A 25,756-nucleotide genomic window follows, 5' to 3' on the forward strand; every position below is an offset into this window, starting at 1 on the left:
CAAATTGCCAGAACTTTCCATAGCATTTATACACTCTAGAGATGATTTAAAGTCTTTTGGAAAATGTGTGTAGGGCATATACAAATACCTTATCATTTTATGTAAGGAACTTGGGTTTCCAATTTTCCTAGTTTTAGGGATCCTGTAATCATGATTAATCAGATTTGTTTCACAGGGATAACCAGGGATGTGAATATACATTTTTAAAAGGACATTTAAAAAGCTGAATATTAAAACAAAAACATGCTTCAGTGCTACGAGAAAGGCGCACCATGTGACACCTTCCTTGTAAGTTGATTTAAGTCGAACGAGTTAAGCTGCATAATATCAACTGAAGCAGGGTTGCGGGACATAACAGCAGGACTAGTACATTAAGTCTCCTTTGGGAGGTAGAGAAAGCTTCGCTGAGAAGATAGCAGCGCTTGAGCTGGGGATTTAAGGATTAGCAGAGGAGACTGGCAAGACATTCCAGGGTACACAAAGGAAAGAAAGCACAAAACACAAAAGAATATTACTGTCTAGCAGCTCTCAGTAGCCTAGCGGTTGTATCAGGTTTTTTGGAGCGAGGTGACTTAAAAGTGAGGCGGGAACTTTCTCCCCCCTCTCTATGGCCCATTGCCCTTACAGCTCACTGCTTTGGACAGGCAGACATGCTGCAGGAGCTCAGTACAAGCAGACTCTAGACAGAGTGGTCCAGCGTGCTGGTGTCCAAGGGCATCCGGAACTCTTTTTTTTTTTTTTTTTTTTTTTTTCTCATACTCCCTCGCTGTGACCTTGGCTAAGTCCCTAGTCCTAAGGGCTCTGGCCTTGTTTTGGCCATCATTCCGTTCTTGAGTGGGAGTGGTAATCACAAGGAGGAGGTTGGCTGAGGCATGGTCCCTTCACGCATCCCCCGAATCCCGGATCACGTAGAGCACGAGGCCAGCCAGGTCGCCCTGGGCTTCAGCCACCTACATTCAGTTCCTCCTCCACTCCGGCAGGGGGCAAGGGCAGCGGTTCGGGGCCGCCCAGTAGCTGGCGGCGGCCGCGGGGCGGACCGAAGCCGCAACGGGCGGCGAGCGCAGTGGGCGGGGCGGCCGAGCCGGGCGGCGGCGCCGCAGTGACTCGCTGGGCCCGGCAGAGGCGGCGGCTTCCGAGCTTTCAGAGAAGCGGACCGGGTGGCCAACTGGACCCTGCTGCCTCCAGCGACCTTTGTGCAGAGCCCCTCACTCCTCGGGCCGCTGCGGTGGTCGGCACACCCGGGAAGGGCGGCCACCGCGGACAGGTTAGCGTGGGGGAAGGGGCGAGCGCCAGAGTAGCCCATCTCCAGCCCGGGTGTCCGAGCCGGCCCATCTCCCACCATGTCGGACGAGACGTCGGCCACCACTTCTTATGAGAAGTTTCTAACCCCAGAGGAACCCTTCCCGCTCCTAGGAGCTCCTCGTGGGGTGGGCACCTGCCCCAGCGAGGAACCGGGCTGCTTGGACATCAGCGACTTCGGCTGCCAGCTCTCCTCCTGCCATCGCACGGATCCGCTCCATCGGTTTCACACCAACAGGTAAAGGAGCTCTTCCCGGAGCAGGGGCGGACTTCACGCAGCCCGGCAGGAGGCTGGAGGACGCCGGGTCGCGTTCTTGCGGTCTGCTCCCGGTCCCTCGTGCTGGGCTGAGCAGCGAGCTGCCCCCTCCCCCATTCTTCTTTGACCAAAGCTCTTTCCAGCTCCTCCCAGTCTTCACCCCCTGCCCTCTGATTTTTCGTAAGACCGGTTTCCCCGCACCTTCTTTCTTCTCCCCATTTCTTGTTTGGACTCTAGTGATTCCTCCCTTCCAGATCAGATCATCTCCTTTACCTCTTCGTGACCCCCGCCCCCATCTGTACGCTGAGAATCCTAAACCCCAACTCTGGATTTTTAGATTCATTTGCAAAAGTTTAACCCTTTTCATTTCCGGTATATTAGAGTAGATTTGAGCGAACCCAAAATCGATCTGTGGGTTTTATGAAAGAAAGCACTTTCAACATTCCAGTCTCATCTTTCTCAGTTTTTAACCTCGCCCTAAACTATATTGTACTGGAGCATTAGAAAATCTGTCTCCCTCCCCTGCCCGCCTTGTTGCTTCGAAACCAGGATCTCCTCACTTAGTCTATCAGCAAAACTGGTTATACAGTGAGGATGACCTTGAACTCTTGAACCTCAGCCTTTGTCTCCCAATTTCTGAGATTACAAATATTTGTCATGTCCAACTAAACTTTCTGTATTTTTATCAGTTCAACTTCTTAATTTTCTTTTTGCAGCACTGTGGATTAGTAACAGCCTCATTTATGCTAGACAATCAGTCTGACAACTTAGCTATACCCCTAGCCTAGAAACTAGTCAATTTTTCCTCTCCTTTATGAACACCTTGCCTTACTTCTGTAGGCTATCCCAAAAACGTAAACTCTGGAAGATTCCTTCCTAAAACATACTACGTGGTTTGCATCCCTGGTAAGGGAAGTAGAGCAAATGTAGGATGGGCTGATTTGTACAAATAATTTCTTCAGAGGGTTCTTCTAAATTATTTTGTTGGAAAGCAATGTTCTGGACATGCAAGTATTTAAGTGTTAAATCTAATTTGGGCGATACAAAAGAGGTTTTCAATTTGGCCTCAACTTTTAAAAGTAGTTTATTTTATATTTTATTTTAGAAGGAGTGTGTGTGTCAGGGGTAGGTATATGCATGTGAGTGCAGGTGTCTGTGGAGACCAGGGACATCAGACTCCATGGAACTGAAGTTACAGGTGGTTGTGAACACCCTGTATGTGGATACTGGGAACAGAATTTGGGTCAGCTGCAAGAGCAGTGCATCATCTTAACCATGGAGCCATGTTTCCAGCCACTCAACTTTATACACGAACACACACACATGAGGGCTTGTAGCGTGTGAATAGGAGATGAAGAAAACAATCCATGTATGGATAATAGAGATAAGGAATGCAGTTTGGTCTCTGGTCCAGGTTTGCTGTGTGTGTGTTTGGTTACATCCATCCATATTTTGCGCATATTCCCCTCCGATCTGTACATCAATCTATCTGTATTGTGTAGCTTAGGCATTTACATATATAATGAGATTTTAAAAGGTAAATTTCAAAAAACAAAAAAGGTAAATTTATAGAATTGGGAAACAAGGTTATAGGGAAACAATCATTTAGAATATCAGTACAACACATTTTAAAATGAGATGACAGTGAGTTTTTTACAAAAATTCTAAATCTTTATTGCATACTGAAGAAACTGAGGCCCACCGAGAAAGACGAAAGTGTGAAGTTCATAATTCCTAGTGTGATAAAGGCCTTTTAGTCATAGACTACTCCTTTGGGGTCAGTGATAAACTTGTATTAATTCCAGCACTGGGAGTTTGAGGTCAGCCTGGTCTACAGACTGAGTTCTAGGACAGCCAGGATTATTACACAGAGAAATCCTGTCTAAAAAAAGCAAAAAAAGCAAGATGGGAAAAAAAAAGAACTAAAGAATCTAATGGTATCAGTGGTCACAGAACTTAACACATACAGAAAATTGACAAAATTAAGTGTACTTAAGGTATTTAATTTTTGAAGCCCTAAATAAATTTCAGAATTCGTCATCTGTGGTGATTGATTGAGGATAAGCACTGGCAACATCTGGTGGTTACAATAAGGTGTGGGGTGTGAGGTGAGGGGCTGGAGAGATAGCTCTGTGGTTGAGCATGTTCAGCCAGGGCTGTCTCACAGAGAAATCCTGTCTCAGAGAGAGAGAGGGAGGGAGGGAGGGAGGGAGGGAGGGAGGGAGGGAAGGAGGAAGAAAGAATGAACTGTTCTGGAAAAGAACACAGATTCTTTTCCCAACATTCAAAGATTTTTTTGGTTTTTCTTTTACAACTTGTTCTCCTCCGTTGTCACCCCTTAAAGACTCTAAAGATCAAGGCTGTTTTCCAAAGTAGGTCAGTAGTCAGGGTGGAAAGGGGAGGTGAGATTCTATTAAGACTCAGTTTTCTGAAGTCAAACGTTTCTCCTACTTCCTGTCTACTTATGTATTTAGTTATTTTTATTTATTTCAGACAGGGTCTCATTCTGTAGTCTAGGCTGGGCTGGAAATCAGTGTGTAGTCCAGGCTGGGCTAGGTCTTCATACAGTTCTGTCCTGGTCTCCTGAGTACTAGGATCGAAGCAAGAGCCACCAAACCTGGATTGACTGTTTCATTTCTAACATCCCTTTTCGACCTAACTTTTCACAAGGCTTGTTTAGTTTTTCATTAGAAAGTAGTTGAGAAATGAATTGGTAATATATATACAATGGATGTTGCTCTAGACTACCTTTTTTATTATTGTTATTTTTAATGTGTTTATTTGGCTAGAGGTTTGAGATGAGGACTCATGTAGCCAAGGGTGGCCTTGAATTTGTGTTCTTCCTGTCTGTGTGTCTCAAGTATTGAGATTATTGGCATATATCACTAAACTTGACTTTTTTCTTTCGTTTTACTGTTTTTTTGTTTTGTTTTGTTTTGTTTTTTGATTTTTCAAGACAGGATTTCTCTGTGTAGCTTTTGAGCCTGCCCTGGAACTAGCTATGTAGACCAGGCTAACCTTGAACTCACAGAAATCCACCTGCCTCTGCCTCCTGAGTGCTGAGATTAAAGACGTGCCACCACTGCCTGGCTCTTTTCTGTGTGTGTTTCTTTTTCTCTTCCTTCCTTCCTTCCTTCCTTCCTTCCTTCCTTTCTTTCTTTCTTTCTTTCTTTCTTTCTACCTTCCTTCCTTCTTCCCTGCCTCCCTTCCTTTCTTTCTTTCCTTTTTTTTTTAAAGAAAGTTTTATTGCTCTGTATCTTAGGCTGGCCTGGACTTCACCATACAACTCAGGTTGGCCTAACTCATGGAGTCCCTACTTCCCCAGTGTGAGCCATCATACCTGTCCCTACTTCCCCAGTGTGAGCCATCATACCTGGCTTGCCTTTCATTTTAAATATTTTCATCTTCTTCAGTGTTCCGCCTTCTTGCTCTTCTACAAGATGGTGTTTGAGGAGATCATATGCTTGCAGCTGGTTCTTTGCAGAGAGAAGGAAACAGCTGTCATATATGTGGGCACAGTTTAACTTGTGGAGTTCTTTTACTTTGGAGTTGTACGCATCACTTTTTTTCTTACATACACCAGATATGAATATTTGAGCATGAAAATTCAACTTACAATTTAGTCATTATAAAATAAACTTTATTGCATTTAGAAAGTTTGTCAGTGGTTAGATATTTGGTTTATCTTTATTTTGCTTCCTGTTAGTTACCAAATAAGAAAGTGGCCAGACTATTTAAATAATGCCTTGATATGGGCCTTGTAATGATGACAGTTTGTGCCTTCTCATTTTTCAGATACCAGGCCATGTCTACAATCTCATTAATGCAGGAAGTCAAGGCATTAGTACATGACCTCTAAGGTTGGATCACATCTGTGGCACAGGTTGCCATACCAGCAGTCTAGATTTGGTGGAAAGTAAATGTCTTTATTAAGGAGAATCACTTGAGTCCAGGAGTTTGAAACAGGTCTGGGCTAAGTTTCTCAGCTCCCATCTGAGAAACATTTACCTTTGCCTATTACTGTATTTCATGATGACATTGGATTTGTGTTAGTATTCAGGCATCTGTACTGGCCTGTCCTTGGAGTTCTGACAGGATATGATGCCCTCAGCTGCAGCCACTAAGAACACCCCCTATGCATATTCACTATGTTCCCTTTTAAAAGGGCCCTGGCCACCTCCCATCCTTCCCTCCTCTCTCTCTTCTTCCCCCCTCTGTCTGTCTGTCCCTCCACTCCTCTCTGCCCCTTTCCTCCTCTCTCCTGCTGCTCCTGTCCTTGGAGGCTGGTCTCTCCCCTCCTCTTTCCCTAATAAAAAAAGCTCTCTGCTTGAACCCTGTCATATAGCATCTTCTTCCCTCATGATGCTTTTCTTAAATTACTACAGTTTGTCTAGAATTTTAGAAGAGTCGAATACATTTTAATAAATCAAAAATGAGATTAATAAAGTGTTAAATATATATCCAGTAAGTGTTAAATATATATGCACGTTTAAAGACATTTTCTTTTGGTGAGGTTCATTCATTGTTTAAAAAAAAAAAAAAAAGGATGATTTTGTTTTTACCTACCTTTCTATCTCTTGCTTCCTTCCTAACAATATTGGTAATGCCTGTAACTCAAATATGAGATGAAAGAGGATAATAAAACTACCAGATGAGTTGTTCCCTCCATCTTTTAGGAGACTATGTCATCGACATAAACTTGTAAAAAGTGTATGGGTGGGACAATACCTGACTTTTGTGTACCTTTCTGGTAGGATGTGAAATGAGCTACTGAATACATCAATGACTCAGTTGGGTGATTGGTTCTTGCAGAACTAGAGATTGTTCTAGAGCTCCATGCATGCAAAGTAAATGCTCTAGTAATATTGTGCATCCCTTGCCATATTTTTGTTTTGATCTTACAGGATCTTGCTGACTTGCCCAGGGTAATTATGAAGACTTTCTCCACCTCCTGTGCAGTTGGGATTATAAATGTGTACCACCAAGGCCAGGCCCAGATCGGCTGTGAGATTTTATAACCACATTTAGTCACCACTTAGCACAAAAATCTCAATATCTGTTTTCTCTCTTCTTTTTCAATTTTCACTGTAGGGGATAAAGATAGTTAGGGAATGCACCTGCAGTTTTCCCATGTAGGCATGGAACGGGAGGTTCATCAGGCGTATGTGTCAAGCCCTTTATCCCATCTTGATAGCCTCGTGGTGTGTGTATGTTTTGTTATTGTTGTTTTTTAATACAGAATCTTATTATATAGTCCTAACTGGCCTGGAACTCACTATGAAAACCAAGCTGGCCTGGAACTTGTGTTGTTCCTCCTGTCTCAGCTTCCAGAATGCTAGGGTTACAGGCCTGCAGCATGCCTAGCTTTTATTCTTCCCTCATATATTACATCCCGACGACGGCAGTTCCCCTTCCCTCTTCCCCCCAGTTTCTTCCCTCTCCCCCATATCTGCCGCCATACTTCCACCCCTCAGGAAACAGCCTAGTTCTTTCCCTAATTTAAAACATGTTTCTAATTTTATGTTTTGACATAGTATTTTGCACTGTAGCCCAAGCTGGCCTGGGACACACCATGTAGCATAGGGTCTTCTTGAGTTTGCTTTGTAGCAGAGGCTGGGCTCAAACTCATACAATACTCTTTCTCGCTGTAGCTTGCTGAGTACTAGAATCACAGGCACAAGCCAAAGTGACCAGTTTAATTTTAGTATTTAAATGATTACTTATGTAAATAGCCAGGTTTTTAGTCCATATGTTCTCTAGAACATTCTTGGGAAGAAATGCTATTGGCCTTTCTCTTTAAAAGAAAAAAAAAAACTAAAATTTGAACAGCAAGCTTAATTTTAAAAAGTCAAACACCATAAATATTGGGACTTCTGTCAACGTTTTTCTCTTAAAATTTTGTAGAAAGTATCCTATGAAAGTAATGTTTTGGTTGTAGTTAGAATTTTGGTGTTTGGCAGTCTTAGTGGACTAAAATGTAAGGGCTGGAGAGATGGCTCAGTAGTTAAGAGCACTGGCTGCTCTCCCTGAGGATCAGGATTCCATCCCTAGCATTCACATGGCACCTCACAACCATCCATGGGCATCAGGCATGAACATGGTGCACACATATACATGCTGTGGAAAACACACATAAAAATAGGAGTAAGTAATTTAAAGGCATAAACTCTTGTAAATTTGATAGATTCTGTGCTGAACACACACTGGACATTCAAAACTATCAGAATCTTACATAATTGTTTACTGCAAAAAAACTCATAGAAAATTGAAGGCACATTCCTCTTTTCTTAGAGAAAACAGTCAACACTTTGTTTCTTTTCATGTTTTTTTTTTTAATGTACAAATACAGATTGAGGATTGCTGATCTGAAATACTTGGAATCTGATGTTTCTGAGGTGTGTGTGTGTGTTGCAGAATTCACATACATAATGAGATATGTTAGAGTTGTGAACAAACTCTAAATACTAAATTCATGTTTCACATATATACTGCAGACATAGTTTGAAGCAAATTCTATATAATATTTTTACTACACCTTTATTTTGATTATATCCCATAATGTGAGGTTGGGGTGGAATTTTCTACTCATGGTCTAAATCTCGCTTGCAAAAAGTTTTGGATTTGGTGGACACTGTAAATTTTGGAGTTTAAGAATAGAGATGTTCAACCTATGTAACTAACAAAACAGGATTAGGCACACACTCTCTCTGTATATATAATAAGTGGTTCATAAATTATGTATTACACATATATTATATAATTTAATTTATGAACCATTTATTATAATTATGTTGTGTACCTTTCTTTTTTTTCTCCTGTGTATGTGTGTGTTTATGTGTGTTCATGTATGTGACTATGTGTTTGTGTCAAGTGATGTTGACAGTTGTTTTTGTCTGCTTTCTCATGTTACTCATCTAGGCTGGGTCTCTCATTTGAAGCCAGAGTTTGCCCATTTAGCTAGTTTGTCTAACCATCTTGTCCTGGAGATTCCCTGTCTCAGCCTTCAGAATGCTAAAATTACAGGTGGACAATAATCCCCACCCTAAACATTCTCATGAGTTCTGAGATTCCAATTCTGGTCCTTGAGCTTTTGTTGCAAGTACTTTAACTCTGTCACCTCCCCAGCCCTGTACTCTGATTTTCAGTAGATAGTCTGAAGATACAATTATTGAGATATATCAGTTATTCTTCTTGTTGGAGGGGGGCATTTACTTTATATTTTTAAAATAATACTATTTGCCAGGTAGTGGTGGTGCATATTTTTAATCCAAGCACTGGAAAAGCAGAGGCAAGTGGATCTCTGAGAATTCGAAGCCAGCCTGGTTTACAGTGTGAGGGACAGCCAGAACTACACAGAGAAACCCTGTCTTGAAAACACCATAAACAAACAAAACCAAAATTATCAGATAAAATAATATTATTTGTACATATTTTCAATGCATCTTTTATTTTCCAAGTTTCTATTTGGGGGAAGGGAGTAGAAGGGGGAATTATAAACCTCTTGTTCACATATTAGCAGCTACCAGAAATGGATAAGAATTACTTACTTTGTTTGATCTGCATTGCTTAAATATAAGAAGAATTAATATTTGCAAATTAGACTAGATATACATATGTAGAATTTAAAAATCTTTGACAGGAAAAGGTACTATTTCTCTGTTTTGCCAATTATTTGTCTTAGCTGTGAATCCTTTTCACTTGATACCGATAAAGAAAAGCAGTGGCATCTGAGAGAATCAAGATTCCAGAGCCTTGCTATAAACCCACAAGTCTCAAAACCTGAGGAACATAGAAAGAGTACAAAAGCAGGTACCAGCCTGACTCTTGTCAGTGATTGACTTGTTAGATTGTTAAGTGTAAGAAGCTTTTTGTGAAGAATGTCATTATTGCTCAGGGAGGCAAACCTGTTTCCACAAGATTTTTGCAAGCTGAAAGACAATTCTAATTAAAAACAACTAATAGCAGCTTCCCCTGCCACTGAAAATAGTATTTGGCACTTAGATGTTACCAACAAAGGTAGGGAGTGGTATGGAGTCACATGGGATTTGAAGACAAAAAATAGTCTGCTCACTATATTGCTGCACTTGGGACAGAATTTCTGATTGCTATTTAGAGCTTTTATTGTAAGACCTGGTAATTTGGTTTATTCTGTTGGGTTGTTTATTATTATTAGTGCATATGTGTATACTTGTTCATCTGTGTGTATGCATTCATTCGAACAAGGATTGATGTCAGGTGTCTTTGTCAATCATTCTGCAGCTTATTTTTTAAATGATACTTTAAATTTTATTTCTTTTGTGTGTGTGTGTGTGTGTGTGTGTGTGTGTGTGTGTGTGTGTGTGTGTGTGTGTTTGCCTACATGCATGACTATGCACCAAGTACATGCAGTGCTCATGGTGTCCAGAAGAGGATGTCAGAACCCCTGGAACTGGAGTTTACAGTTGGTTCTGAGTGTCCATATGGATGCTGGGAACTGAGTCGTGCTCTTCTGTAAGAGCAACCACTGAGCCATCTCTTCAGCTCCTAATTTATTATCTTCTTTAATTTTTTTTTTTTGAGATAGGATCTCTCATTGAACCATTACTGGAATTCCATGCTCACATTGCTGTGCCAGTCTTTTTTATGTAGGTACTGGAACTAAAACTCAGGTCCTCATATTAGCACCACAGGAACCTTACCAACTGAGCTGTTCCCCCCGCCCTTTTATTTTTTAATGAGGCTATTATCTACCTAGTAACCCTAAGATAAAACTAAGTCTGGGGAAATGGCTCAGTCAATAAAGGACTTGCTGAGTTCAGTCCTCAGAACTCAAAACTCGGTGAAGCAGCTTGTACTTCTAACCTAGTGTTGGGGACAGGGACATAGGCAGGTCCTCGGCTTACTGGACAGCTAGCCTAGCCTCCTTGGTGACTTCCAGCTGGCGAGACCCTGTCTCAAAACAAGAAGTGCAAAGTCCCTGAAAAATGAAACAGGGTTGTCTTCTGGTCTAAATACACACACACACACACACACACACACACGCGCGCGCGCGCACACACACACACAAGCACACACGCATGCACACGTGTGCGTGCATAAATCCCTCCCCCATACATACAAATACATACAAAACAGCAAAAATGAAAATGTTCTAGAATTCGTAGATGAATTTTATGTTTATGAATATTTGTGTTTCAGTGCTTTATAATATTTTACCTTCAGCTCAGAGGAAAATATATCATCCAATTTTTATTGCCTAAGTTTTGTAAGTCATACAGAACAGATGAAGAATTTTTCAAGGTTACATAATTCAAGAAAAGCAAGATTTAATGAAGGATGAGGAACAACCTAATAATAGACTTTTCTTCAGGAAGTGATTATTCCAGGAGCTTATTAGTATTGGAAATACTAGTTATTATCTTAAGGATTATTAATTCCCTATGGTCCTGTCAAGGCAACTTATGTTTATGTCTGATCTTAATGAAAAAGAATATAAAACTAGTGGAAATTTACAAAAGAAAATGATCTTTATATTGCAAGATATATAACATATACTAGTGACAAAATGCTTGAATATACTGAATATCTGAAATACTCATAAAAGCAGTAAGGAAAAATAACACAAATAACAGAAATAACTGGTACATTTCTTTCTTTGTTTTTGTGAAGCAGGGTCTCACTCAGTATGTAGTCCTGCCTGGCCTGGAACTTGACATATAGACCAACCTAGACTTGAACCCAAGTGCTGGGATTAAAGGCATGCACCGCCATACCTTGCCAGACACACATTTTAAAAGAAATTAAACAAAAGCTGTCTTATGTATTTTTAAAAACGTATTCATTTGTTATTGTATGTTTATGCAGTGTGTGGTGTGTGTGTATGTGTGTGTGTGTGTGTGTGTGTGTGTGTGTGTGCAGGCATAGATACCATTGAAGTCACAGGACACCTTTGTGGATTTAGTTCTCTCCTTCTGCCTTTATATGGGTTCCAAGGATGGAACTCCTGTCATTAGGCTTCTTTTACCCTCTGAACTGTCTAACCCATTCCAGAAACCTTGTGCCATGAACCTTAGAAATATGCACATTCTTTGATTCAGTTGTTACCTTTCAAGTAAGTAGCCTTTCCTAGGAGAATTTTTCTTTGGCTAAATATTTATAGATTAAAAAAAATCTAATTTCAGCTGGATTGATGGTATAGGACTGTAATCCCAGCTATTGGGAAAACTGAGGCAGAGAGTTTGTAAACTCATGGCCTTTCTGGGCTACAGAGTGAGTTCTTTCCCAGTCTGTTCAACTTAGTAAAATTCATCCTTAAAATAAAAATATCAAAAAGCAGCCAAGGATATAACTCAGTTATAGAATGTTAGCTGACCTGTGTGAATCTGTAGGTTCAATTACTTGTACTACTACCACACAGTTTTACACACACACCCACACACACGCATGCATGCACATGGGTAGTGAAAGCCTTTAATCCCAGCACTCAGGAGGCAGAGGCAGGTGGGTCTCAGTAAATTGGAGGCTAGCATGGTCTACAGAGTGAGTTCCAGGCCAGCCTCCAATGCATTATACTTTTTATCTGGCTAAAATGGCTCACCTCATTCTTTCTAGTAATAACTGCCATGTATTTACTAGCTTTTTATGTGTGTTAAGTTTCTGCATGGGTTGTCATATAATCTTCACAGTAACTGAGCCATTTCTCCAGCCCTTTTACCCTTTCTTTACAGGGTAAAAGTTTTTGTTTTTGTGTTTTTTTTAAAGTATTATCTGCAAAAAAGTATTACAGTACCCTTATACTGCAAAAGGCATTTGTCACAAATATCATAAGTGGGTTTTGTTGGTGTCTTCAAATTGTGTGGGTTCTGTGATTCCTGATGTGATTTCTCTTGTGGCTTTGAAGGTGGAACCTCACTTCTTGTGGAACAAGCGTTGCAAGCTCAGAATGTAGCGAGGAGCTGTTTTCATCAGTTTCTGTTGGAGATCAAGATGATTGCTATTCCCTGTTAGATGATCAAGACTTCACTTCTTTTGACCTATTCCCCGAGGGAAGTGTCTGCAGCGATGTCTCCTCCTCTATCAGCACTTACTGGGATTGGTCAGATAGCGAATTTGAGTGGCAGGTAAGTTTGTTTTTTCTTTTTCTTTTTTTTGTTTTTGAGACAGGGTTTGTCTGTATAGCCTTTGGTGTCCTGGAACTTGCTCAGCCTTTACTATGCAAATGTATTTCTTCCCATTTCATAATTGATAGCATTCATGTACTTAGAAGACACATGTCAGATTATATTAGATATTTGGTTCTTTTATCAGAAGTACACTGTAGTTTATCATTTTATATTAATTTTGCGTATAGATTTTTTTTTATTCAAAATAATTTTTTTCTTCTTGTGGCATATGTAATATGAACAATGTCTTTGTGGCAAGTTGTTTAAAAATACTGCATTATAGTGAGTGTGATATATTAGAAAATATGTTGCTTTATTGTGGCATCCATTTTATGTTTGTAAAAAAAATAACATTATAAAAGTTTCCCTTGCATATACTGCATGTTTTGTTCAATAGATGAACTTGAATCCCTGCTATTTTAAAAGTCATGTGAATATGTGAACCTGTATTTTTAAAAAGGGCTCAGATATTATTTGAGTTAAAACTATTTTTATTGCCAGGCTTTCCTGGTGCACACCTTTGATCCCTGTACTCGGGAGGCTGAGGCAGGCGGATCTCTGTGAGTTTGAGGCCAGCCTGGTCTAAAAAGCGAGTTCCAGGGCAGGTTCCAAAGCTACAGAGAAGCTCTATCTCAAAAAAAAAAAACCCTATTTTTATGAAACTATCAAATAGGACAGGGTGGTATAAATTAAAAGTCTCAAGAACTCTTCTGGTTGCTACTATGACAAACTTTTACACATACAGGTGTATGTTGATATATGCATGTGTGTTCAGATACAAATACTTCCTTTGATGTTTGTATGATTTTTTTCAGATAATAGAATATCTTATTCCTTTTCAGAGCTGTATCCATCATGTTCTTTTAGTTGGCTTCAGTTTTGTCTATATGTGTGTACACTGAGCTAAGAGGTTTTAAAGAGGAAAAAGTAATTCACCACCCCCATTTTTGGTTTTGTGTTCAGCTTCTTTTCCACATAGAGATGCAAATATGCTTCAGATAAGTTTATTGTTTTACCTTTAAAAAATATAGAATTTGCCATTTGAGTAATTTTAAAAAGATATAATTGTGTACTGCTTAATCTACTCACAGTGTTCTGTAGGTATCCCCACCAATTCCAGGGTATTTTCTGTAAACCCGCCCCCCCCCCACACACACACAAAAGAACTGTAAACCTTTTAAGCACAGAGCTTCACTTCCTCTCTGCCTTTGTCAATTGGCAAACACCAATCTACTCTATAGATTTATCTCTAAAAAGGTTTATATTATTTTTAGTGTGTGTGTACACACGCATGCATCACAACATGCATGTGGAGGTCAGAGGACAACTTATGAATGTTCTTTCCTTCCACTATATACACTCCAGAAATCAAACCTAGGTTATGAAGCTGGAAGTGTAAGTTTCTTTACCCACTAAGCTATCTATCCCTTTACTCTTCTTTTTTTATAAATGGACTTTGCACAATTTTATGGCTATTGGATAAAGCTTCTTACCTGTTTTGCTATTTTCAAGGTTGAACTATATTGTAGCATGTAATGGTACTTTATCCTTTTCTGTGGCAGATTTCAGTTCCTCCATCTTGGTCTATATTGATGTTTATCTTTTTAATTTCAGCCACCATATTGTGATTTTATTTTACATTTCTCTGATGACTAATGTTGAGCATCTTTTCATTGCTTATATTATTTTTATACCTTCTTTAAAGAAATACCTTTTGAAATCCTTTGCCTGTTTTTATTATTGTCTGATTACTTGTAAACCCTTTTTCTGCTTTTTCTTACTAAATATACAATTTATGAAATTTCCCCATTTGTAGATTGTGCTTTCACTTGAAGTGTATTTTACTTTAATAATGCACTTTGATAAAATTCATTTAGATAGGATCTTGCTACCTAGCGGAGGCTAACCTTCAACGGAGGACCCTCCTGAGTCAGTGCCAATTTTTCAGGCTTCTACTACCGTGCAAAGCAAATGATTTTTAATTTAGATAAGGTCCTAATGCACATGTTTTTCTTTATTGTGCTTATGATGTTGTATTAAAAACTATTTTAGCCAAGATCATGAAGATTACCTGTTCCTTCTTAGAGATTTAGAGATTTAGAGATTTAGTTCTTATATATAGGCCTTTGGTGTACTGGGGAAAGCTTATCTGTGTTTCCTGTTTGGAAGGAAAAGCTTCCAATCTTTTCCACTGAGTGTAATGTTAGTGTAATTTTCCAGTAAATGCCCTGTGTGACAGAGAAGAATTTCACTGTGGATGTTGATTTCTAGGTTTTTCTTTTAATCCAGCATCATTTGCTTAAAAAGTCTAGTGTATTTCTCATTGAATAGTCTTGGTATACTGTTGCAAATGGCTTTATTTTTGGACTCAAAATTCTATTGGCTTGATACCAGTGTTGTTATGCTTATGTAACACTGTGGTTTTGTAGCATGTTTTGAAATTGGAAAGTGTGTGTTCTCTCATGTTGTTGTTAGGTTTTTGTTTTTTTGTTTTTTTGTTTTTTTGTTTTTTTTTGTTTTTTGTTTTTTTTTTTTTTTTTAGACAAGTTCTCTCTATGTAGCCCTGGCTTACCTCTCTATGTAGATCAAGCTGGCTTTGCCCTAGATATCCCTGCCTCTGACTCTCAAATACTGGGATTCAAGACTTGTACCCCTAAGCCCAACCAGTGTTGTTGCCCTTTATTAAGATTATTTGAATTTTGGGGGTAAATCAAGACCATGTGGAGATACACAGATTAATAGAAATGGGTTAAAATTTAAGAGAGATCTAGCCAATAAGAAGCCTGAGCAGTAGACCAAACAGTTTATAATTAATACAAGCCTCTGTGTTTATTGGGGACTAAATGGCTATGTGACCAGGTGGGACAGAAACTTCCATCCACAGTTACGTAGATCATGAAATGTTCTATGTCCAATGAGGAAAATATTGTAAAATATTCTCAAAAAGAGATGTGTTTCCTAACTTCCTTATTAATTCAGTAATTGAAAGATTGCAAGCAAATGAATTTGCCAGTGAAGCAAAATGATTCAGTGCCACTGCAAATACTAAAACACTACTTCATGCAAAGATTAAAGGCATGTCTTTTAGAGTAGCTACTATATCTTTTTCCAGAGATCCTTTTGCAAGAGCAACAAGGACTCTTAATTGCTGAGTCATCTCTCCAGCCAGATTTCCCACTTTTTAAAATTCTTCTTTCATACATTACATCTTCCTGCTGTTTCCACTCCCTCCACCCCTCCCAGGTCCACTGCTCATCTGTTTCCCTTTAGAAAAGGTCAAGCCTCCCAGGGATATCAACAGAACATGGGCATAACAAAACGCAGTAAGACCAGGCACAAACCCCCTCTTCAAGGCTAGATGAGGCAACCCGGTAGGGGGGAAAAGATCCTATAAGCAAGCAAAACAGTCAGGGATAGTACCCGCTCCCACTGTTAGGAGTCTCAGAACACCCAGCTATACAACCATAATATATTTGCAGAGGACTGGGCCCAGACTCATACGTGGTCATGACTGCTGCTTCAGTCTCTGTGATCCCCTATGAGCCCTGCTTTGTTGATACTGTGGGCTATGTTCTCCTAGTGTCCTCAACCCCTCTGACTCCCTCAATCCTTTCTTTTCCCTTTGCTGCAGGGTTCTCCAAGCTCCACCTGTTTTTTGGCTGTGGGTCACTGCATCTGCTCCCATCAGTTGATAGATAAATCCTCTCTGATGATGATTGGGTTTGGTTCTCATCTATGAGTATGGCAGAATATCATTAGCATCATTTCATTAATTTTTTTGGCCATTTCTTATAATTAGAGTATAGAAGCTCTGTACCCATTCCTTATCTTTGTGAGATCTCAAAATAATAAGTAAATTATGCAAGATGATGATTATAAATTATGTTAGGATTAACAGTGAAATTTATTTATTTTTAGTTAGAGTTTAAAAATCATATTAACTCTGTTGTCATTAAAAGCTGTTTCGGTGCTGTTATAGTTAATATAAATGATTCACAGGTTTTTTGGAAAGTTGCATTTAAGTAGTCATACTTGGAGAAACTATTCCTGTTCTTGAACAGGAAAGCGTAGACAATGCAATGAGCAAATTCTGCTGTCACACATTAAACCTATAGGAGCAATCTGAAATTACACATTATAGAAATGAGGTTAATCATAGAATTCTGCTGCAGCTTGCTGAAAGTATGACAGAGGTTTGATTTAATTCTTTCCATGTGTCATGGCTACTGATTATGGTATAAATATACTGACTATAGATGGTATAAATATACTGAATATGGCCTATAAAAAACAGGATAGGACTTATTAAGCATTTTTCTTCTGAAATACTTTATCATTTAAAAGTGGGAAAATTCTGGCCTAATAAATATACAAGCATCCATATAATTAATTCTGCTATACAACTGATACTCTAGTCCCATATGTCTAGTTGACTACTTGACATTTCCACTTGGATGACTTTATTATTTCATAGTAACCCATTATCTGAGTTGCTGAGTCCTTGATCAGTGTTGCTACTTCCATGTACATGTAACATAGTGAATAATGACTATTTTCTATTCAGTGTATTTGCACACCCACTATTTTTCTGTTACCCATATTCTACACTGCATCATTTTCTTATTTCATACTACAATAAAGGCCAGGTTGCCTGTCATATTTGAATGTGAAGTTGTGTCCTACTTTAGATTTGGTCACTGCTTCTGTGGGTCTCTTTGGGTACGATTTTCCTCCTTATTGGAATAAATGTGTTAAGGTAGAAGAATTGTTAACATTTCAAGTCCTTGAATGTACCATCCTGAGTGGGTTATATGATCATGAAATACTTTCATGTGGTCGGAATATTGAACACTTTGTTAACCAATTAATTATCAAATTGCTCTTTTTTTCTTAAGGAAGGCTTTACTTTTATAGTTTGAGGATGGAGTCCCTCGTGGTAGGTAATTCCTGGTTGCAGACTCTCAAGGCAGCCAGTAAGCAGAGAGCAATGAAGTTTCCTAAACAATGTATACATTATGGCTTGTCTTCAAAAATTCTACACCCATCTGTTTTCTTTCCTGTTTATGCTGATTAGAGTATAGGAAAGGTCACAGCAAAAGCTTCTATAGAGTTCCAATCTTTCTCCCATCTGTTTTGTTTCATCAGGATACTGTCACTTGGAAAATGTTTTGTGTCCACTCCAGCATGTCATAGGAGTGATTCCAGTTCTTTTGTTGTTCAGATCCTTGGCACTAATTTTCCTTCCTCCTTTCTTTTCAAATCATTTCCAGATAGAGTCTCTACATAGCCCAGACTGTCCAGGAGTTCACTCTGTAGACCAGGCTGGCCTCCAAATCATGGAGATCCTCTTGCTTCTGCCTCCCAAATGCCTGGATTAAAGGTGTGCTACAACATACCGGGCTTCTTTTTTTTTATGTATGTTGGTTTTGGTTTTTTTCTTCACCCTGTGTTTTTGCCATCTGGTTTTACTAAATTATTTTTTCTTTCCCAAATGTCTTTTTCTGCCCCTCTCATGTCATTAAACACCACTTTGTAAAGTATGACCAATCAATTCAGCAACATAGGACACACTTATAAGGGCTTTTACTACCGTTTTAGTGGTCAGAAACCATGGCAAGGAATAGAAAAAGAAAATACATTTTTTTACCAAGTGTCACCTGTGTTCTCTAAGTACATTTCTGAGTCTTCTTTGAAGTTCATGGCATGAACTAATTTTTGTTGAAGACTGACTCGAAGTAAATTAACTAAGCCACACAAAATTACCAGGTAAGATAGCTACTATATCCCTGTAATTGCCATACTTGGGAGGCTAAAACAGGAGGAACAAGGCAGCCTGGTCTGCATATTGACAGCTCCATGTGGCCTGACATATAGTTCAAGATCCTCTCTCAGAAGAGTAATCAGTCATCAAATAAATAAATTACACCAGATCTTACCTCTAGTGAGCAGTGGAACTAGGTTTTGTATTCTAGGCTGTTTTAACTTCTCCCTTTAAAAAAAAGTGGTCAGACACTATTCATTACTTTTCTATACCTGCCTCTCTCCCACACTAGACAAAACCAAACATGCTTATCTTATAGTCTGACCCCCAAACAGATAGTCTCCAAAGATGGAAAGACAATTTTCCTAAAGTTTGAAAGGATAGGTATTAGATTTATTTAGTTGATATTAATTAGTATTTTGTCTGCATGTAAGTCTGTGTACCCTGTGCATGCCTGACCTGTGGAAGTCAGGAGAAGGCATCAGATTCCCTGGAACTGGTGTTGCAGATGGTTGTTAACCACCACATGGGTGCTGGGAATCAAATCCAGGTTCTCTACAAGAGCAGCAAGTATCTTTAATAACGAAGCTGAGCCATCTCTCCAGCCCAAGTATAGGGTGTGTGTGTGTGTGTGTGTGTGTGTGTGTGTGTGTGTGTGCGCGTGCATGTGTAAATACCATCCACATCTTTTTAGATGCTGTCTCTAATTGACCTGAAGCTGGTCAGTTAAACTAGGCTGGCTGGCCAGTGTTCCCCAAGGATCTGTCTGTCTCTGTATTTACATCCATCATATGCTGCATTGTGCAATTATGTATGGGTGATATTGTGTTACCTTCCTGAGTATAAAATTTTTATGAGATGAACATGATTTCTACTCTTGAATCTCCTATACCTATCACAGCGCCACATCTGTATTAGAATTTCAATGCATATGAAAACAGTAATAGCTTTTAGTACTAAAGCTTTGCTCTTTTGGAAAATTTCAAGGCCTAGAAATCATCTAAAGCCAAATATAGTTGCAAATTCTAGAGACCCCAAAAGCAATAAAAGTTGATATATCTTTATAATCATGAAAATATTCCTTGAGTATTGCTAAGAAAGCGAAAATGTTTACCTATTTTTGATTAATATATTAAAAATACTAAATTGACTAATTTTAGAGGATATTTATGTGATAAACATATTGATATGGCATGCTTTGGTTTCATGGGTATATGCATTTGTTCAGATATATCAAATTATACACTGTTTAGTTTTCATTTATCAAGTATTCATTCATTAATAAAATAACCCACTCTTCAGAGGCAATATATTGTTGATATTTGTCTCACTTTAACTGGATTTGAGTTTTCTGCGCTTTGGGTTTAGTGTTTATGATAATATATTTCATTTAAATTTGAAATAAGCTTTTTTACATGTCAATCCCAGTTCCTTCTCCTCCCCTGTCCCTCCCTCTAACCCTCATCCCATCCCCTTTCTGCTCACCAGGGAGGGTGAGGCCTTCCATGGGGGATCTTCAAAGTCTGTCCTATCATTTGCAGCAGGGCCTAGACCCTCCCCCATGTGTCTAGGCTGAGGGAGTATCCCTCTATGTGAAATGGGCTCCCAAAGTCCATTCGTATACTAGGGATAAATACTGATCCACTACCAGAGGCCCCATGGACTGCCCAGTCCTCCCAATTAACACCCACGTTCAGGGTGGGTTTGGTTTTATTTATCCTTTGCCTACACATGGACTTCTATTTTCTTATGTTTCTGTTCTTGAGTTTTTGCTTTATATCAACAGCATATTTTAAATTACTTTAGTTCTTATGCTGTTACTGTGTACTTGAGGAGAAGAATTCATGGAATTACATGTTTTGAATAAACCCAGTTAGTGGCAGATCACTCAGGTCTCCTGTGGTAGCTCACTACAGCTTACTCATGTTTTATGGGCCCTGATAATATTGTGGCTATAAATGAAAAACTTGAGTGGCTATTGAAACTTAAATTAGCATTCTCATTTATGGTTTATCGTTTTGGAAAGTGCTTTTTCATGAGATGTCTTCAAAGAGAATATTCTGAAATTGGCCCCATTGTGTAAAATAGGTATGCTTCATTTTTAGTCTACCTGAAAGATATTGATTGTATATTTACCCTTTGTCTTGTATTGAAGTAAATTTTATTTTGTTTTGGGCAGACAATCTTCTATACCCTAGGTTGATCTGAGACTGGTTATTTAACTCTGGCTGTCCTTAGGCGACTGACCATCCACTGAGTATGGGGATTACAGGCATATGTAACCAACCTTGCCTGGCTAAAGTAACTTTTAATTGATCTATACAATGTGTTACCATATTTAAAATGTACCCTTCAATTTTTATTTTCCCTAACCCCTGTACTTCTTACTTTTCTGAAGTTACCAGGCAGTGACATTGCCAGTGGAAGTGATGTACTTTCTGACGTCATACCCAGTATTCCAAGTTCACCATGCCTGCTTCCTAAAAAGAAAAACAAGCACCGGAATCTAGATGAACTTGCTTGGAGTGCAATGACAAATGATGAGCAGGTACGTATGTTGACGTTCTTAATTAAAAGTAAATGTGTGTGGGAAGAAAACTTATGTGTAGAGAAGAGGTGAAACCACCTTTAATTTCCTCTTTATAGCCACTAAATTAATTATATGAATTTCTTAACAAGTCTGAAATTACTGGATGGTGGTGGTGCATGCCTTTAATCCCAGCACTCAGGAGGCAGAGGCAGATAGACCTCTGTGAGTTCAAGGCCAGACTGATCTACAGAGCTAGTTCCAGGATAGCCTCCAAAGCCACAGAGAAACCATGTCTTGAAAAACAAACAAAAATGTCTGAAATTGAGTTTTAACTTTTTTTCCAGGAAACAAATGAAATTATGATATCTTAGCATGGTTGTTTTATTGGAGCCTTGAACAAAATAATTCTTCTGTCTAAAGTGTGTCATAATTCACATAGTAAAGGTCAGGATTTATACTGATATTGTTTGTTGTAATTGTTCTTCACATAGGTGGAATATATCGAGTATCTGAGCCGTAAAGTCAGTACCGAGATGGGCCTTCGGGAGCAACTTGATATTATTAAAATCATTGATCCTTCTGCACAGATCTCTCCTACTGACAGTGAGTTCATTATTGAACTTAACTGTCTCACAGATGAAAAACTGAAGCAGGTATGTAAATAAATACAGATTGTTTATCTCGGAAGATGCCACCATCTTTTAAAATGTAGGCATATGTAATCATATGCACACTCATATACTATCAAGACAATGACTGCTGTGAGATGTCACATTTGAAAACTATTGTTGCTGAGCTAAGAGTTGTAGTTCTGTGGTAGAGTGTAACATGCACAGAGCCCTGAATTCAATCCTCAGTACTGCAAGAAATAGAAATCAGTAATATCTGAGAGCATATGTTTTTGTTTGTTTGTTTTTAGTATTTTTTTAAGATTTATTTATTATGTATATAGTGTTCTGCCTGCACTCCAGAAGAGGGCGCCAGATCTCATTACAGAGAGTTGTAAGACGCTATATGATTACTAAGAATTGAACTCAGGACCTCTGGAAGAGCAGCCAGTGCTCTTAATCCCCGAGCCATCTCTCCAGACCAATAGCATATGGTTTTAAGATGTTTTCTGTGTCTCACAGGATGCTTGGACTAAGGAATAGATTTGTGCTACCTCAGTTTACAACAGATGAATTATCTGACTCAAAATACTAATGAAAACTTGGAGTAGTGGCACATGCCTGTAATCCTAGCATTTGGGATGTAGTGCTAGTACAATTAGAAGTTCAGAGGCATCCTTGATTAGTTAAGGAGTTCAAGGACAGCCTGGAATAGATGAGATCCTAAATGTTTCAAAGCCAAAACAAAAACTGAAACCTCCAATTCCTACTTAACAAGAGTTGCATGTGGTCAGGCATCTATACAAGGGATTTGATTAGTCTTGTGGAATAACAGCCTATGCAGAGTGAAATTTAAGGACCGATCCCTTCCAAATAACATTTTTCTGCACCTTTTTTCCTGGTGCATGCTTTAACAGAAAGGCTTTTAATTCTGGTGTCTTACATTTAGCATTTGTGAAAATCTCTCATTTCTCGCAACAGGGAATATTTTTTCCACATTCCAGCTAGTTTCTCTAGTATGGTAAGTTGATTGATGTGTTGCATTTAAAATCAGGTTCCATTGTCTCTCTCACTAAAATTTAGAGGGAAATGCACACTAGTCAGAGATGGAATCCTTAATATACTTAACTCATCTTTAGTGGAAATCTTTTAAAATGTATAACCACATCTGTTTTATTTTGTTGTTTCTATTTCTGTGTTCTTTTCTTAAAATTCAAATTCTGAAGGCCAATAGGATTTGCTACGTAATTTTTATATTTTTAAAATATAGGTCTATGTGTTTGCTAGAGTTTTGAACACGGCTGGTATTTTGGTCCCCTTCCTCTCCTCCCTTCTCCCCTTCCTTTCCTTCGTGCTAGTCTTCTCCTATCCCTCTCTTGATTATTGCGATTTTTAAAAAATTATTCTTTTGAAACGGTTTCCAAGAACATAATATTAAGCTCAATCTGGGCAGAAGCTAGTTGCACCCCTCCTGTCTCAGCCTCCCAAGTGTTAGCTGTTTATTTCTATGCTTAGATATTTCTCGTGGCCTTCTATTCCACCTCTTTCATACATCTGAAGCACTTTGGACATCTTTCAGATTAAACACACTATGATTTTTTTTTCCTCCAGCATCTTGAGGGTGGAATATGAAGGCGTGATACTTACCAGTGCTTGTCCATGTGTCCTAAGGTCAGAAACTATATCAAAGAGCATAGCCCTCGTCAGCGGCCGACAAGGGAGGCCTGGAAGAGAAGCAACTTTAGCTGTGCAAGCACCAGTGGAGTGAGCGGTGCCAGTGCCAGCAGCAGCAGTGCCAGCATGGTCAGTTCTGCAAGCAGCAGTGGGTCCAGCGTTGGAAACTCTGCTTCAAACTCCAGTGCCAACATGAGTCGAGCACACAGTGACAGCAACCTGTCTGCCAGCGCAGCAGAGCGGATTCGGGATTCAAAAGTAAAATGTCTAATTGATACAAAACTTCTCAGTATTAACATTCGTTCGCTTTCATTTCTGTCTCTTGCAAACTGAAAATTGTCCCACTCTCTGGATGCCTGTGGGTTTTGGTTTTGACTGAAGAAGCAGAATGTTCTGCCGTTCGCTTTCAAATATACTTAACCCACAACCGTGCCACCTTTCCAGCTTCTCCGATTCTTAATGTCCATTTTCACTAAGAAACAGCAGAGCGAAGAAAATAGCTAATTTTAAAGATTGCAACTCACTACTGAGCGGATCTCAATGTGTTGCTAATGTTGCTGTCTATTAGCTCCTAAAACTGTGGTGTGTGTCTTTGGTGTGTGTATGTACGTGCGTGCCTGTGTGTGTTTTCATGATGTTTGAACCTTAATCGTTCTGTGTCTAATTAAAAATTACAGTGATGCTTTTTGTAATCTTGTACTATTTTTTGCGTTGTTGAAACTTACTGTTGGGCACTTGAGAAAAAAAGTAGACGTGTACATGGAATGGGTGTACGAATGGCTCCTTCAGTAGCAAGAGTAGAGCTAATTTAAAGATGAAAAGAGACTCTCTTTAACTCTTTGGAAACCCACTGGTGATCAGAAGATACACAGTGACCTCCTCCCCATTTTGTTTTGTTCTGTTTAGTTGGTTTGGTTTGTTTTTGTCAAAGTAGAAGAAACGACCATCTTTGGTTACCAAGGGATTTCACTAGATATGTGCTCATTGTCTTTTTGTACTAATTTGTCAGTGATGAGGCTGAACTATCCACTGGGTTCCTAACAGGATTTTAAGATAGTATTTGCCTGATATTAGGAAGGTGTGATTTGTTCATAGCCCTTGAAAGCATTAGGGATTTGGACATTGTACTCTGCATTTTATATTCAGTTTTGTGTTCTAGTATTTTATTTTTGCTGTGTTGAAACCAGTATACCTTATTTGATTTTTAAAAATAGAATTCTTCATAGTATTTTGTTATCTATACTTAGCCGAAATGATCAAGTATCAACCCTTCCTAGCCAAAGAGTTGCTAGTTAAATTCCATAAAAGTAGAATCTTAATTTTTTTTATATCTAAGCTAATGGATTACTTGTTGGTGTAAGAATCACTCTGCAGAGAAACTTGAACAACTGCTAAAATTTAGAAAATAGGAAATTTGAGCCATAAAACCCTGGGCCACCTATAGCAATGTCTAAACCTTACTGATTTTACACTTTTTACTTTGACAGAAGCGATCCAAGCAGCGGAAGTTACAGCAGAAGGCCTTCCGTAAGAGGCAGCTGAAGGAGCAAAGGCAGGCCCGGAAGGAGAGGCTCAGTGGGCTCTTCCTTAATGAAGAGGTGCTGTCATTGAAAGTGACTGAGGAAGACCATGAAGCAGATGTTGATGTTTTAATGTAATAGGCTGGATTTATCAACATTCTTTCTAAGCATTCTTCTGTCCTCATTGGTTTACATGCATCTTGACCAAAAGTTTGGTTAGGGTTGTGCTGATGTACCATTCATAATTTAGGCCAGTGGTTCTCAGAGGACAGTCCCAGTACCTGCAGCTTCAGCATCACCTGAAAAGTTGTTAGAATTGCATTTGAGCCCCATTGCAGACTCACAGGCAGTATGGATTTGGGGCAGCACTGTGTTTTAACCAATGCCAGATTATTTTCATGCATATTCAGATTTAAGAACCACTGATAAATGTCTTAACTATTTTAACTATGATGATTAAGTGGGCTTTTCAAAGACTAGTACATATACAATTGGGAGGATTTCAAAGTACTGATAGCAAGTAGTTTATTTTGTCACAGTATGTGTAGGATCTGTAATTCAGTTCCCTTCTTAGTTTATTTTTTCAAGAGGGCCAATTATTAGTTCCTAGGGGCAAATCTTTTTTGAGGCGAGGGTGCACATAAGGTATGAATTGCTGTTTACAATAGTGCCTTCATTAGGTTTAGTTCTGTTTTCATTAAGTATTAATGCAAAGGTATAAGAATAGGCCCTAATCTTTTCAAAATAGATACGGTTTTGGGGTTTTTTTTTTTGTTTGTTTGTTTGTTTGGTTGGTTGGTTGGTTTTTTTTTGTTTGTTTTTTTGTTTTTCTATCAAGTGAGAATAAATTCTGGAAATAATAACTACTGATAAAATAATGCTACACTAGCAAAATTTTAGACTTAGTGCTGTGCTGATTAATTTTCAAATGGATATTCCAACTGAGCAATGGTACCAATCAAACTTT

At 38.9% G+C, this 25,756-nt stretch overlaps 1 protein-coding gene across 1 annotated transcript; it reads left to right on the forward strand.

Annotated features, from left to right (window-relative positions):
• Window positions 1-1,074: 1,074 nt before the first annotated feature.
• Fam199x (family with sequence similarity 199, X-linked) lies at window positions 1,075-25,328 on the forward strand. Its single transcript, XM_051179074.1, has 6 exons — window positions 1,075-1,537; window positions 12,435-12,654; window positions 20,856-21,005; window positions 21,479-21,640; window positions 23,267-23,527; window positions 24,757-25,328. Exons 1-6 carry the CDS (start codon window positions 1,341-1,343, stop codon window positions 24,925-24,927), a joined length of 1,161 nt encoding a protein of 386 aa, XP_051035031.1. The 5' UTR covers window positions 1,075-1,340; the 3' UTR covers window positions 24,928-25,328.
• Window positions 25,329-25,756: the final 428 nt, after the last annotated feature.

This window comes from Phodopus roborovskii, unplaced genomic scaffold (assembly GCF_943737965.1).
Source record: "Phodopus roborovskii unplaced genomic scaffold, PHOROB, whole genome shotgun sequence".
NCBI lineage: Eukaryota > Metazoa > Chordata > Mammalia > Rodentia > Cricetidae > Phodopus > Phodopus roborovskii.

Excerpts from the sequence above, each read along its gene's own strand:
- Fam199x (XM_051179074.1), top strand. The coding sequence starts at position 1,341 with ATGTCGGACGAGACGTCGGCCACCACTTCTTATGAGAAGTTTCTAACC. Across the intron at positions 12,655-20,855 it reads ATAGCGAATTTGAGTGGCAG|TTACCAGGCAGTGACATTGC; the intron begins GTAAGTTTGTTT and ends ACTTTTCTGAAG. Across the intron at positions 21,641-23,266 it reads CAGATGAAAAACTGAAGCAG|GTCAGAAACTATATCAAAGA; the intron begins GTATGTAAATAA and ends ATGTGTCCTAAG.